A 14,173-nucleotide genomic window follows, 5' to 3' on the forward strand; every position below is an offset into this window, starting at 1 on the left:
TGTTTTCGCCCTATTCCATATTACCTTTCCTGAAACAAGCTTTAATTAACCATTTTTAACAGAAATTTGCGATATAAGGGAAGTAACTCTTGCAATACATTACGACGCTGTGGATGCGGGTCTATTCAATGACATAATACCATCATCAGATCAAATGCTTTAATTAAACAGAACGCATTTCATGGTAAATAAAATCATGTGTTGAATTTCCACAGCATGATATCAATTATATTTCTTATGTAATGAATACGAGAAAAGCCATCCGGGTTCTTCACTTCATCAAAATGGCGACGGAAGCTCTTCGGGCAGAAAATCCCGACTCTATGGAGGCTTTAACGCGTGAAGCTGAAACACTCAAAGCTAAATTAGAAGATGAGAAGGCCAAACTAAATGATGTTGACAGTATGTTTATATATCTGGCACATATTTTCTGACTACGAACCCAAATGCACGCCACAAAGTCATGTAGACCGTTAAGTTGTAGCAGTATTAGTTCGGTTTTCGATCGTCAACACCGAGGCCAAATGTCAAGAACTACAACATATATTAGCCTTTAACTCTAATAGTCCAAACATCAATGGCCCTTAGATCACTTTATGCAAAACGTCAAACACCTTAGAAACATGATGCAACATGTTCCAATGAATTCAAGCTTTGCAATAGTTAATTTTAATGGATTTGACAGGATTAGATAACATTTGTTCGGATCAAACGTACCGTTTTAAACTTTTGTTCATTGCGTTATATTGCCGGAATTGTGATAGTCTACACATCAATACCTCTTTTTGTATGTATCAATGTGCCCTAAAATTAATAGCCATTGTATACAATGTTAAAGTGGATTTTAAATGTTTATCCACTCGGTTTGTTTGCGGTACTCAAGGGCGTTGATATCTGTCAAGATGAGAAATGTTTGTTTTCAGATCTCTCTGTCTAGGACACATTGCTTCAGCAATTTATTCAGATTTGTTAATGAAAGACATTTAATAGGCCTTGGATTCAAGATTATCAAGGCCCTCACCACATTGTGGTTGTCATAGGACTTGGCTCTAAGAATTCTTAACTTTGATCATAGCCAATGTGTTAAGAATGGGCTTAAGAAGTTTGTAGAGCTATGAACGTTTCGAGAATAGCTAGTCTGGTATCTTGAAGAGATCATGTCAGCATTGTCTGGGAGTGGGCATGGACACTCAGATGCTTGTCTGGGATAATCCAGATGTGATATTGAATTTCTGTTTAATTTTGGTCATTAATATATTGTTTTCCTTCTGTCCCAAATTTGCAACTGACATGTGGTATGTCATGCAATATTTGACTGAGCATGATAATATGCTGAGTGACTAAAAACAGGTTCATCCTTTTTGAGTCATGCATCAATGGTGCGGATAGACAGGATGAGGAACTTTTGAATTTGCTTCAATATTAACAGTATGAGATGGTTAAAGTTCAGGACCCACCTGCGCAAAGCAATCCTAGCGCAAAGATGATTGTAACTCCCGTACTCTATCATAGACTTGAGATGGTCTTAGCTTGAAGATCGCTTTGTGCCTTGGGGCCACGGGTTTTACCTTGGTCTCTGTTCTATTTCTATCCAGTGTGCGAAATAGTTTCCAAATCTTGCTCACCAGTCGGGGTAGCTATGCCTGAAAGTTACTAGCCCACAAAATGATTCACTAGCCCAAAATTTGAATGTAGAAACTGAGCAAAAAATTACAAAAAGGTAAAATACCATCATTTATCAGGCCATAATCTCGCATGATTTCAAAGTGTATTATAACTTAACAAGTCAGAAAGAGTGATATATTTCTAATAATGACCTCATGAAAATTCACTAGCCAGTCGTGTCAGTGACTGTGGAGATTTACTGGCCTGATTGGATTATTACTAGCCACAAGCTAGTGGATCAGTGGCTATTTCACACACTGTTTCTATCTGTTCTTAATGCTTAATTCTGTACTTTATTTGTGGGCACAGGTATCCCATTTGTCTAACTGCTGCAGTTGGATGTGCAGAGTTGTGCCCCTTTGAGCATCAGGAGCCTATGATCTTGGATTTCCCTGATTATGTTTCTAGTTTACTGCTTGTGGACGAGCTGTCTAAGGTGCCAGGCTAGTAATCCAGTGAGCTTGAGATGCCGGGATTGAGCCCACCTGTGACGGGGTGTTAAAACCTTGGAGTCAACTTTGTGTGCAGACTCTTTCAGTGTTGTCACAACCGCTAGTGTACAGTACACAACCCAGTGCACACAAAAGAACTCATGAATCCGTTGGTAAATGACCAGATGGTGGCCACATGAATACGTGCAAACACCTAGTTGTGGGTACAGCAACGTGCAGTAAACTTGGACAAAGTACTGTGATTATGTGTCCCAGTCCACCCAGCTGTGAATGGGTACCTTGTAAGGATGCGAAAGCCACTTTAACTCCTAGTGGCTGTTAGAGTTGTATGCTCGCCAGGGAGTTGAGATTGATATTATGAACTGACGTTGAAATTGACGTCCTATGATCGAGGGAAAAACAAAGTGCCTGTGATCAGGTGCTATATAAATAGATTGTAATATGAATATAATAATACAATGGTAAATGCCTGTGTCCTGCAACACTTTGATACAGTATTTGAATTAAATCATTACTGCATAGTTCCTAAGGTGTTAACTTCAGCGTAATACCTTATTTTTTTTCCCACCCTGGTGTGCCTTGATGATTGTGTTTACCTTACAGTGTGTGTACTGGGACAGCGCTTAGCCAACCTTCCTCCATTCAACATCAAGACCCGCCGAGCACTGAAAGGTCACCAGGGCAAGGTGCTGTGTATGGACTGGTCATCAGACAAACGCCACATTGTCAGCTCCTCACAGGTGGGCGTTTTATCGTGTATACTTTTGCATTATAGGTACAATATTTCAGTATAGGTCCATCTACAGTATATGTACAGCTATTGCAGTATAGGCACAGCGGTCATGGTATATGAATAGCTGTTTCAGTAGAGACACAACAAATTTAGTTTAGGTACAACTATTGCACAATATGAAGCCAACGCTGGTGGTCACGGGTGCAATATTCCTTTCTAGGAACATCCAACATTAGTTATTGCCTAGTTCTGTGTCTTAATTTTGTTGATCTGTGAAGATCCGGATTAGAATATTGATAACGGGATCGGGTGGTAAGGCTGGCTGACTTGGTTGACACATGTCATCGGTTCCCAATTGTGTAGATTGATGCTCATGCTGTTGATCACTGGATTGTCTGGTCCAGACTCGATTATTTACAGGCTTCGCCATATAGTTGGAATATTGCTGAGTGTGGCGTAAAACTAAACTGACTAACTCACTCAATTTTGTTACCCACTTCTTGGTATCCAATCTGTTGATGCTTGGTGGAGCAACTTCTCGGATCTGACATGTGAAGATCTTGGTTAGAATTATCTGGAATGGAGGAATAATACATAGGATGGTTTAGGATTGTATCTCTAATGAGGTATTCTTGCTTCAATGTCAGCTATAATTTTATTGTTTTCCAGGATGGAAAGATGCTTGTGTGGGACGCCTTCACCACGAACAAAGTAAGTAGAATAGGCCATATGTAAGTGCCATCTGCGAAACAAACATCCTACTCTCCAACACGTTGATTTGATATGTGGATGAAACTTTAAGATCCAGTATTTTCTTGCTACACAAACAAACAAACAGACATCGGAGGTTTTGCTGAAGTTAAATGTTTGATGCAACTTCTCCTGCAGGATATGTACCTGTTTTACATGTTTCAAACAGGGTATTGCAAGAATATGTTTATGGAAATTAACTTTCAGGGTAGGTGATATCAACCTGAAGATTTTACTTGCTGAAATATTGATAACATTATATTATGACTCCTGTAATACTAATAGAAGGCCATGTCTATTGATAAACTAACTGGAGAGCTAGTGCAATGTCTGTCCTTCCCTGAAATAAACCCAGTAGATCTACTCTAACAATTTTTTATTGTTTTAAATTTTGTCTTCTTACTATCGTGACCCATGAAGGTCCGGGTTAGAATGAACCTTCAGTAACCCATGCTTGTCGTAAGAGGCGACTAACGGGATCGGGTGGTAAAACTGACCTCACTCATTCACTCTTACTATTGGCGTAATGACCGACAATTTGATAAAAAATGGAAATTAGATTCCCAGACCTATAAAAATATGTTGCTTCCTTTCCATCATATGTCCATTTTTCGAGTGGAATTGTGTGCTTCTTGTGAGATTAGGTGTGTTATATGTAGTTAAAAGCGTGAAGAATTTTAAAGAATTTGGTCTCAGTATTTCATAACTGTGGGTGTTGGTAAGGTTTGTATCCTGTGTAATTATCAACAGGAGCATGCAGTTACCATGCCAACCACCTGGGTGATGGCTTGTTCCTATGGTCCATCAGGATCTGTTGTAGCATGTGGGTGAGTACAGTGTGTTGTCCCCAGCTGCTGGGTGGGTGGTTGCATGTTCCTGAGTTCTGGTAAACTTGGTGCAAATGTACATCATCTTTCCTACCTGTGAAGATCTGGGTTAGAATTGTCTTCAGTAATCCATGTTTGTCATAAGAGGCGACTAACGGGATCGGGTGGTCAGGCTCGCTGACTTGGTTGACACATGTCATCATATCCCAATTGCATAGATTGATGCTCATGCTGTTGGTCACTGGATTGTCTGGTCCAGACTCGATTATTTACAGACCGCTGCTATATAGCTGGAATGTTGCTAAGTGCGACGTAAAACAAAAAACCAAACCAAACCAATTTAACAGGGCTCGATTTAGTGCTTTGTTACTTGCACTTGTGCAACCCAATATTACAAAGTGCAACCTAGTTATTAGTGTTAACTTGCACCAGGTGCAAGTCAATTTTTGAGTGGGTAAACTTCTGAATAAGACATCTAAATAATTCAATAGCATCTTGCTGATGTTACATATTGCATTAAAAACAGTGCAACCGGAATTTGACTGGTGCAACTAGGTTTTTATCTTAGGTTGTACCGGTGTACACTAGCAATTTTAAAGTTATTTCCACCCCTGATTGCTCAGGCAGCGTATTTGTTAACAACGTATCACAAACATAGTCATATGGTACCGTGATGTGGATAAAAAGTTTATAGATAGTATTCTAAAGGACGGCCATTTTGTCTAATAGTCTTAAGATTCTTTTTCAGAAGTCCTCCTTTGGGTACATATAAGCATTAAAATGTCCATTTTAAATACCTACGACAGTTGTAACAAAATTTCAATAAAATATTTTACAAAACAAAATTCTCGTTTTTGTCTTGTGAGACCACCCCAACAGGGCCCAACAGGGCCCCACAGGGCCCCTACAGCCAAGAGCAGGTAACTCTGGCTACTTACCGGTACCTCGTACCTCACTTTTCATGCTGTTGTTTCACAGAACAGTCGTGCATGGTCCTTCGAAGCCACAGTCCTAGAGAAATGAGTGAGAAATTGTTGAATACTGTATGTATGGTTCCTTTCTTTTCGCACGGGCGTCAGCAGGAAATTTTTCTGACTATTTTCATTCATGATTTGTTGTAACTTTGTCGGCGTTCTCACTGTTTCCAGCCATGTAGCAGGCAAGATGGCAGACTGCGTGGTCAATTTCTCCCTTCTACAGGTTCTGGTAGCCGTTGTAGTAGGTTTGTAGTGTCTTTATATTTCATTATATATGCTCGGCTTGCCTAAATTCCTTCCTTTCAGCGAATTTATGGTAAGATACGGTTGAGTAATTTTGTAACGTGTTTGTTTTGTATCACTCGTAATTTGCTCTATACTGTATATGTGCACACGTAGGCTTTGCCGTTGTTGCTTTATGCTAGTGTTTTAATGGCTTTAGCTTTAGCAGTTAAATTTCGCCCGTGCGTCGTATTTTTCTGTGTTGTTGTGTACATATTCCATTTTGTTTGAAACAGTCCTTGCTATTAGTCATAGCGCGGTTCTGTTTTCTTGCAGTTCAAGGGTAGTGCGACTTTACTCTGTAGTGCGACTTTACGGTCGCGGGATCACCACCTCGTCTGTTTACGATGCCTCGCAGAGGAATCGCACGACGAGCAAGGGTGTGCCATTTGTCAGGGCTTTTCCCCGAGGTGGGGGGACATTTGGGCGCAGGAGCCTCCGTCCCACAAAAAGCTAAGAAAAAGAAGAGTTCATCTTCTAGTTCTGCGTCTGTATCTAGCAATACTGCGCCCAAACGGGCGAAGGGTGTGGGTTTTACTGTAAGCCCTCCACCTGCTGTTCCCTCTACGTCTCAGGCACCTTCACCTCCCAATGTCCCTGTTGCTGCACCTTTAACATTTGAACTAATTTCAGATCTCTTGCAGCAACAAATGTCGTCTGTTCACTCCCTCATCTCGGACGCAATGTCTGGTCTCCGCGAGGAGATCAGCGTCCGGCCAGGTGCTGGGGCATGTTCAGCTACTGCGGCAGGTGGTATTTCCAACCTTGGCTTAGGCTCTGGTGTGTGAATTCCTGCCGGGGCCGTGCCTGCTATAAGTACCAACTCGGTCGCAGGCCACCCCTCCGCTACTGTATCCACTCCCGGTCCGAGCCTCGGCTCTAGGTCCGGTTTGTTGGGTGGTGCCGGTACCATGGGTTCTGTCCCGGTGGTATCCAGTGCGCTATGCATTTGGCTCCACCGCTTGCGCCGGCTCCGCCGGGCCATTCGGTGTCCTTCCAACCCATTCTGCCTTTGGGGAATCCCGCCTTGTCGGGCTCTTCCTCATTGTCTCACCACCGAGACTCAGCATCGAGTCTCGGGTCTGTCGTGCCGGGCACCTCCTTAATGCCCTCGTCCAACCCCTTCGGAGCTCTCTCTGGACACAGAGACCTCGCTACTGGAGGATCGGGATGAGGAGGCTATGGAGGAGGATGAGGGTTGGGGAGGGACGAGTGAACCATCAGTTTCGCTCGGTTCGTCCCTGAGACAGATCGGATCGCTTCAGTGCTGCTTCAGGTTGTCGTCAGTTCTGGCGGCCCCGACCCTATAGAGTTCCGTCGCCCAGGGGAAGCTTTCGCTCCCACTCGGATGGCAGACACAAAGTTGCGTATTTTGCCTTCAGTTTTAACTGAAGTGGTCAATCCCCTCCTCAGTGGTACCAAGTCCAGGTTCGATTTACCTGAACTGGAATCATTGGTATCTTATGGGTGAGGCCGGTCTCTATAACCCCCCAGTGGTCGACGATTGTGTCTATGCATCGGTCATCCTGGGTGGGTCTTCAGGGAGCTTTCTTGCTTCTGCTAAGCTAGGCTGCAGGCTGCCGCCATTTACCGCCAACGCCTCGGCACTGAAATCTGCTTACCGCTTTTTTGAAGAGCAGTTTGTAATGCGGTGCAGTGCCTTAAGTTCACAGTTCACTCTGCGTACATCTCTGTTTTACAGAGGCAGCTGGTGGATGTGGGTGGGGTAGCGGAAGACTCGTCTTCCTCTACATTGGCTAGGCAATTAACTGAAGTCCAGTCCCATCTTGGACCATTCGGTCGTCTGCATGTCAAATCATGTCGGCTGTCATGGGACTTCGTCAGCTTTGGCTATCTGCTGCGCGGTACTCCCCCACCATGCAACGAGCACTACTGGCGTTGCCATACCAGATGGGTTCCTATATCCTATATCGATGACCTATATCCAGAAGCAGGGTGGGACGGTTTCTCCGCCTCTCCTGATGGAGGCATGACAGTTTCTGCTCTGGTGCAACCAGTTCGACATACGGGTGATGCCTGTTTATCTCCCCGGGGTGGACAACGTTCGAGCAGATGTGCTCTCTTGACGTGTTCTGGCCCAGCACGAGTGGATGCTCAGTCGGGAGATATTTGGGATTATCTCCCGGTTGTTCGGTTCATTCCAGGTGGATCTGTTTGCCTCTGGAGGGACTTACCAGATTCCTGTGTTTTGCCCTCGGACGCTTTCCGGCTCAATTGGACGGGCAGGGTTCTGTGGGCATTCCCGCCACTACCCCTGATTCCCAAGGTCCTCTCGCAACTTGCCACCCAACCAGCTCGACTGCTTGTGCTTCTTGCACCTCTTCGGTCGGCTCAAAGCTGGTTTCCGGTAATCCTCAGGTTATTGGCTCAGCCTCCTGTACTATTACCCTTTCGACCGGATCTACTATCCCAGAACGGAGGGCCATACCCAAATCCCAGTATTCAGTGGGTGGCTTGGCTGCTGTCTGGAATCGCCTTCAAGTGAGTGGAATTCCTGCACCAGTTGCAGACACAATTCTGGCTTCGTGGAGGGATTCGACAAACGTTCAATATGAGGATAGATGGGCCTGTAATATGCGCTGGTGTGTCCATTCCTGAAGGGTTAACAGCTCATTCGGTTAGGGCAGTGGCCACATCAAAGGCATATGCCGCGGCCCTGCCCATTCAGGAGATCTGCTCAGTGGCTATTTGGAGCCGACCGAGCACGTTCAACCGTTATTACCAGCTGGACAAACACTCACGGGAGCGTGCTCAGCTTGGCCAGACGGTTCTCCACAGTAGGCAGAGTCGTGACTCCCTAGCCGAATGAGGTTTCGAGGTTGCACTTGTTTCACTTCCTGGTGGCAGCTTATGAAACAGTTCCCCCATTTTATCAGTGGTGGTATTTTATTGGTGCGGTTTTCTACCTGTTTTTATTGGCTATAGCGTTGTTATACGCTCTACCCACCTTATTATCCCTTGCACCACGCAGTTATGAGGTTATGAGAGGAATATTTTGGATTTGACCCATACATTCCTTTCCATTTTAATGGTTGGGGGGGTGGTACTTACGTCTGTCATTCCGAATTTGCCAATAACATATTAGCTAGGCTCCTTCTACCCTATCCTTGCCACGTCCCTGCCTGATTGACATCAGCGGTCACATGACTAGGTAAGTGTGTTTCTCTCTTTCGGCTCCGGCTGTGACTCCGATTGAACGCGGGTACATTTTAGCCAGACAGAAAGCCTCGCCCAACTTGCAATCTTTGGGAGTCTGTCTTATGCTTATATGTACCCAAGGAGGACTTCTGAAGAAAAAGAATTATACAAACCTGTAAAGGTTATGAATTCTTTGAAGTAAGTCCTCCTTGGGGTACGGCTGCCCACCTCCCCACATTCTGTCTGATACGTTCAGCATGAAAAGTGAGGTACAAGGTAAGCAGCCAGAGTTACCTGCTCTTGGCTGTAGGGGGCCCTGTGGGGCCCAGTAGGGTTGGTCTCACAAGACAAAAACAAGTTTTTGGTTTTGTAAAATATTTTATTGAAATATTGTTACAACTGTTGTAGGTATTTGTGGCTGCAAGAGTTGTATACTTCCCAGAGAGGGAAAAAAATTAACAGCGCCTTGAGCATGCACTAGTTGCCTGGATATGTGCGCTATATAAATATCCTATTATAATAATAATAATAATAATTATTTAAAATGGACATTTTAATGCTTATATGTACCCCAAGGAGGACTTTCTTCAAAGAATTCATTACCTCTACGGGTTTGTATAAGTTTCCAGCATGTAATATATTTCAGGTGTTGTTTCCTTAATGAGCAGAGTTCAGATGACATGGTCATGTTCTAATCCCAAGTTGTTGTTGTAGTGGTCTCGACAACAAGTGCACCGTGTACCCTCTGAGTCTGGAGGAAGACCCAGCAACTAAGAAGAAGGCTGTGGCCACTCACACCAGCTATCTCTCGTGCTGCTCCTTCACATGTTCAGACTACCAGGTGAGTGTATATATACTAGGGGTGGGTATTGCAGAGAATGTTCATATTGCGATATATTGCGATGCGAAAGCATGTATTGCGATATTTATTGCAATATATTGCATGAAGTATTTTTAAACAAAAAAACTACTTACAATCGAGGTAATGCTTGATTTATAGAGCAAATACCCAGCAAAATCACTATGCTTGATTAAGCTTTAATAACAACTTTTATTCATGATTAAAAATAAAAATGTGAATAATATTTGGCACAAATGAATTAAGGAAATATCCGAAGATTTCGGAGTGTTACGAAGTTTTCCGAATGCAAGTAAAAAAAACGGTTTTCGATCAGCTTATCACAATACGTATCGTTTTCATGTCTGAACCGATAAATACCGGTAAACCGGTTATATTGCGCTGCCCTAATATATACAGACTCAAATCACACCCTGTGCCAATAGTCACTATCTGTGGATGACCTACCAGCAATCTTTTGTACTGCTCCTTAGCTTGTTCGATCAACCAAGTGAACTCACTATGCTTGTAGACATCCACATCACACCCTGTGTGAACAATGTGCTTGTGTGCATGTCTTGGTACTAAACGTTTGTAGAAAAGACATTCAATCTGTGACCTGACTGATAGCAGGGCATGTTGTGAACTACATACTTTCTATCAACAATGCCTTCCATGGCCTAGGCTGTAATAACAGATTATTATTAGGCTTGAGTATTGGTAATTGTGGCATTAAACAATAATGTCCACACCTCTTTGTGTTTATGATCATATGCTTGATACATATCATGTAAAGAAACACCATATCTGTTTAATAAGCATACCCCAAACCTCTGATCCTGAGTTCGAATCCTGGTTTACCCCAGTTATGTTTCAAGGTGTGTGAGCACCATGCTTTACTCGTAGGCTTCTCCAGTGTCACACCTGTGAAGATCCGGGATAAACTGATCTTCAGTAACCCATGCTTGTCATAAGAGGCGACTTACGGGCTCGCTGACTTGGTTGACACATGTCATTGTATCCCAATTGCGTAGATCGATGTTCATGCTGTTGATCACTGGATTGCCTGGTCCAGACTTGATTATTTACAGACCGTCGCATAATAGCTGGAATATTGCTGAGTCAGTGAGTGCGGTGTAAAACTAAACTCACTCACTCTCAAGTGTCATAAACTCCTCCAACCTGCTTCACTTCAGGATGTCAGCCTGACACTCCATGACGTAACTGGACTACTGCTCAAGGCAGCATTTAATCACTCACTCGGAATCAGATGTTCACCTTATCCGTTTATGATGTCTGTTAATCCCCCATCTCTGTTCCAGATTCTGACAGGCAGTGGGGACAGTACGTGCGCCCTGTGGGATGTGGAGAGCAGCACACTCATCCAGAGTTTCCACGGCCATCTGGGGGATGTCATGAGTATTGATCTGTCCCCAACAGAGACAGGCAACATATTTGTATCTGGGGTCAGTGGTCTATCTTAAAGTCTTCTGTTACCGGTGATAACCTTCATGTAGTGATCCAGTACCAATTATGCTGGGATAGGGATTTCCCTGTGTGTTGCTGAAACAAATTTTGCACCATGCAATTGTTATTCCTAATACATGCAAAAGAGATTTTTGATGTGGAAACTGGGCTTATAGATAGCTTATGATATTTGTAAAGAGCGTTCCAAGGGACATAACTCAATGGGGGTGGCTTGAAATAAATTTCGGTCGTTGCATTAATTCATTCGAACATTGCATTAATTCATTCAAACTTTTTAATTTCATATTGTAATCTTAATGCATATTTTAAAAAAAAATTTAAATAAATTATATGGTAGCTTCGCTGGGAGCTGATAGTTAATATTAGTGAGAGAAATGCAATATTGATTTTTAGAGAAGTGTGGCTTGATAGTGTGCCTTTAATATCATGGGTGCTGTTTTGTTTTGGGGGTGTGACAAGGTTGCTGTTTTGTTGATGAGAGAAATGCAATATTGATATTTAGAGAAGTGTGGCTTGATAGTGTGCCTTTAATCTATTTTGTTGCTGGATAAATACCACAAGTGTCCAAACTTGCTATTGTGGGCAGCTTTAAGTATGGAAAACCATCTTTAAGCAATATTCCTTCATAAACAGAGGGACAAGTCGTCTTTCAAAATCCAGACAAAAGAAATTTTCACTTCGTTTTATGCTTGTGAGATTGTCTCCCCTGTGTCAAGGACGAAAGCCTCGATTTCACAACATAAAATACAAATAAAAGCCACTTTTCTTCAGAATTTTCTGAAAATTACTTTTTCCACAAATTGAACGTAACACAAGGGTGTCATAAAAAAGTCGTCTGTTTGCATTTTGAAAGCTGAGTAATATGGAATTAATTAAGCAAAAAGAGTCCAAGACACCTAGGTGAGTTCAATTGCCATCTGATATAAAGTATCGGGCACTATTTGGTTGCTGGATAAATACCACAAGTGTCAAACTTGCTATGGTGTGGGCAGCTTTAAGTATGGAAAACCATCTTTAAGCAATATTCCTTCATAAACAGAGGGACAAGTCGTCTTTCAAAATCCAGACAAAGAAATTTTTCACTTCGTTTTCATACTTGTGAGATTGTCTCCCCTGTGTGTCAAGGACAGAAACTGGACTGCGGCAGGACATTTCAAATACAAATAAAGCCACTTGCTTTGTAGAATTTTCTGAAAATAACTTTTCCTACAAATTAGAACGTAACCAAAAGGTGTCATAAAAAGAATCGTCTGTTTGCATTTTGGAAGCTAGTATGGAATTAATTAAGCAAAAAAGTCCAAGACACCTAGGTGAGTTCAATTGCCATCTGATGCCATTATCGGGCACTATTTGAGTTGCTGGATAAAATACAAGTGTCCAAACTTTACTATTGTGGGCAACTTTAAGTATGGAAGAGCATATGTAAGCAATATTCCAACATAAACAGAGGGACAAGTCGTCTTTCGAAATCCAGACAAAGAAATTTTTCACTTCGTTTCATGCTTGTGAGATTGTCTCCCTGTGTCAGGACAGAAAGCCTCGATTTCACAGCATAAAATACAAATAAACCACCATAGTTTGGAATATCTTGGAAAAGTTTTCCACAAATTGAACGTAACCAAAAGGTGTGTCATAAAGAATCGTCTGTCTGCATTTTGAAGCTAGGATGGAATTAATTAAGCAGAAGCAGAGTCCAAGACACCTAAGAGTGAGTTCAATTACCATCTGATATAGAGTGCTCGGGCACTCTGTTTTTGCTGGATAAATACCTCAAGTGTCCAAACTTGCTATTGTGGGCAGCTTTAAGTATGGAAAACCATCTTTAAAGCAATATTCCTTTGCAACAAGCAGGAGAGGACAGTGTGCCAAAATCCAGACAAAGAAATTTTTCACTTCGTTTTATGCTTGTGAGATTGTCTCTCCCCTGTGTGTCAAGGACGAAAGCTATCATTCCTGACATAAAATACAAAAAAAGCCACTTTTTCTTCAATTTCTTGGAAAAGAAGTTTTCATAAAATTGAACGTAACCCAGAGGTACATCATAAAAAGTCGTCTGTTTGCATTTTGAAGCTAGGATGGAGACAGGCTAAGCAAAAAGAGTCCAAGACACCTAGGTGAGTTCAATTGCCATCTGATATAGGAAGTATCAGGCACTATTTGGTTGCTGGATAAAATACCACAAGTGTCCAAACTTGCTATTGTGGGCGAGCTTTAAGAATTATGGAAAACCATCTTTAAACCGTATTCATTCATGAAGCAGAGAGGGACAAGTCGTCTTTCAAAAGTCAGACAAGAAATTTTCACTTCGTTTTATGCTTGAAGTTGTCTCCCCTGTGTCAAGGACGAAAGCCTCGATTTCACAACGTACGATACAAAGCAAGCCACTTTTCTTCAAGATACAGAAAATTACTTTTCCCACAAATTGAACGTAACTTACAAAGGGTGTCATAAAAGTGAAATTGTTTGCATTTTGGAAGCTAGTAGTGGAATTAATTAAGCAAAAAGAGTCCAAGACACCTAGGTGAGTTCAATTACCATCTGATATAAAAAGTATCGGGCACTATTTGGTTGCTGGATAAATACCACAAGTGTCCAAACTTGCTATTAATGGGCAGCTTTAAGTATGGAAACCATCTTTAAGCAATATTCCTTCATAAACAGAGGACAAGTCGTCTTTCAAAAATCCAGACAAAGAATTTTTCACTTTGGCGTTTCATGCTTGTGAGATTGTCTCCCTGTGTCAAGGACAGAAAGCCTCGATTTCCACAACATAAAATACAAATAAAGCCACTTTTTGGTTGAATTTCTTGGAAAGGAGTTTTCCCACAAATTGAACGTAACCCGTAAACAGATTGTGTCATAAAAAGTCGTCTGTTTGCATTTTGAAGCTAGGATGGAATTGAATTAAGCAAACAAGAGTCCAAGACACCTGGGTGAGTTCAATTTGCTGCCATCTGATATAAGTATCGGGACACTCTGTTTTGTTTAATAGTTACCCCGCC

At 42.2% G+C, this 14,173-nt stretch overlaps 1 protein-coding gene across 1 annotated transcript; it reads left to right on the top strand.

The window, feature by feature from the left end:
• The first annotated feature begins 278 nt into the window (after positions 1 to 278).
• Positions 279 to 11,666, top strand: LOC124259745 (guanine nucleotide-binding protein subunit beta-5a-like). Its single transcript, XM_046693939.1, has 7 exons — positions 279 to 402; positions 2,721 to 2,857; positions 3,520 to 3,561; positions 4,351 to 4,427; positions 9,560 to 9,686; positions 11,006 to 11,149; positions 11,619 to 11,666. The coding sequence occupies exons 1-7, from the start codon at positions 285 to 287 to the stop codon at positions 11,664 to 11,666; spliced, it is 693 nt and encodes a 230-aa protein (XP_046549895.1). The 5' UTR covers positions 279 to 284.
• The last annotated feature ends 2,507 nt before the right edge of the window (positions 11,667 to 14,173 follow it).

The sequence above is a fragment of the Haliotis rubra genome, unplaced genomic scaffold, assembly GCF_003918875.1.
Source record: "Haliotis rubra isolate DU_JTF1 unplaced genomic scaffold, ASM391887v1 Scf735, whole genome shotgun sequence".
Classification (NCBI taxonomy): Eukaryota; Metazoa; Mollusca; class Gastropoda; order Lepetellida; family Haliotidae; genus Haliotis; species Haliotis rubra.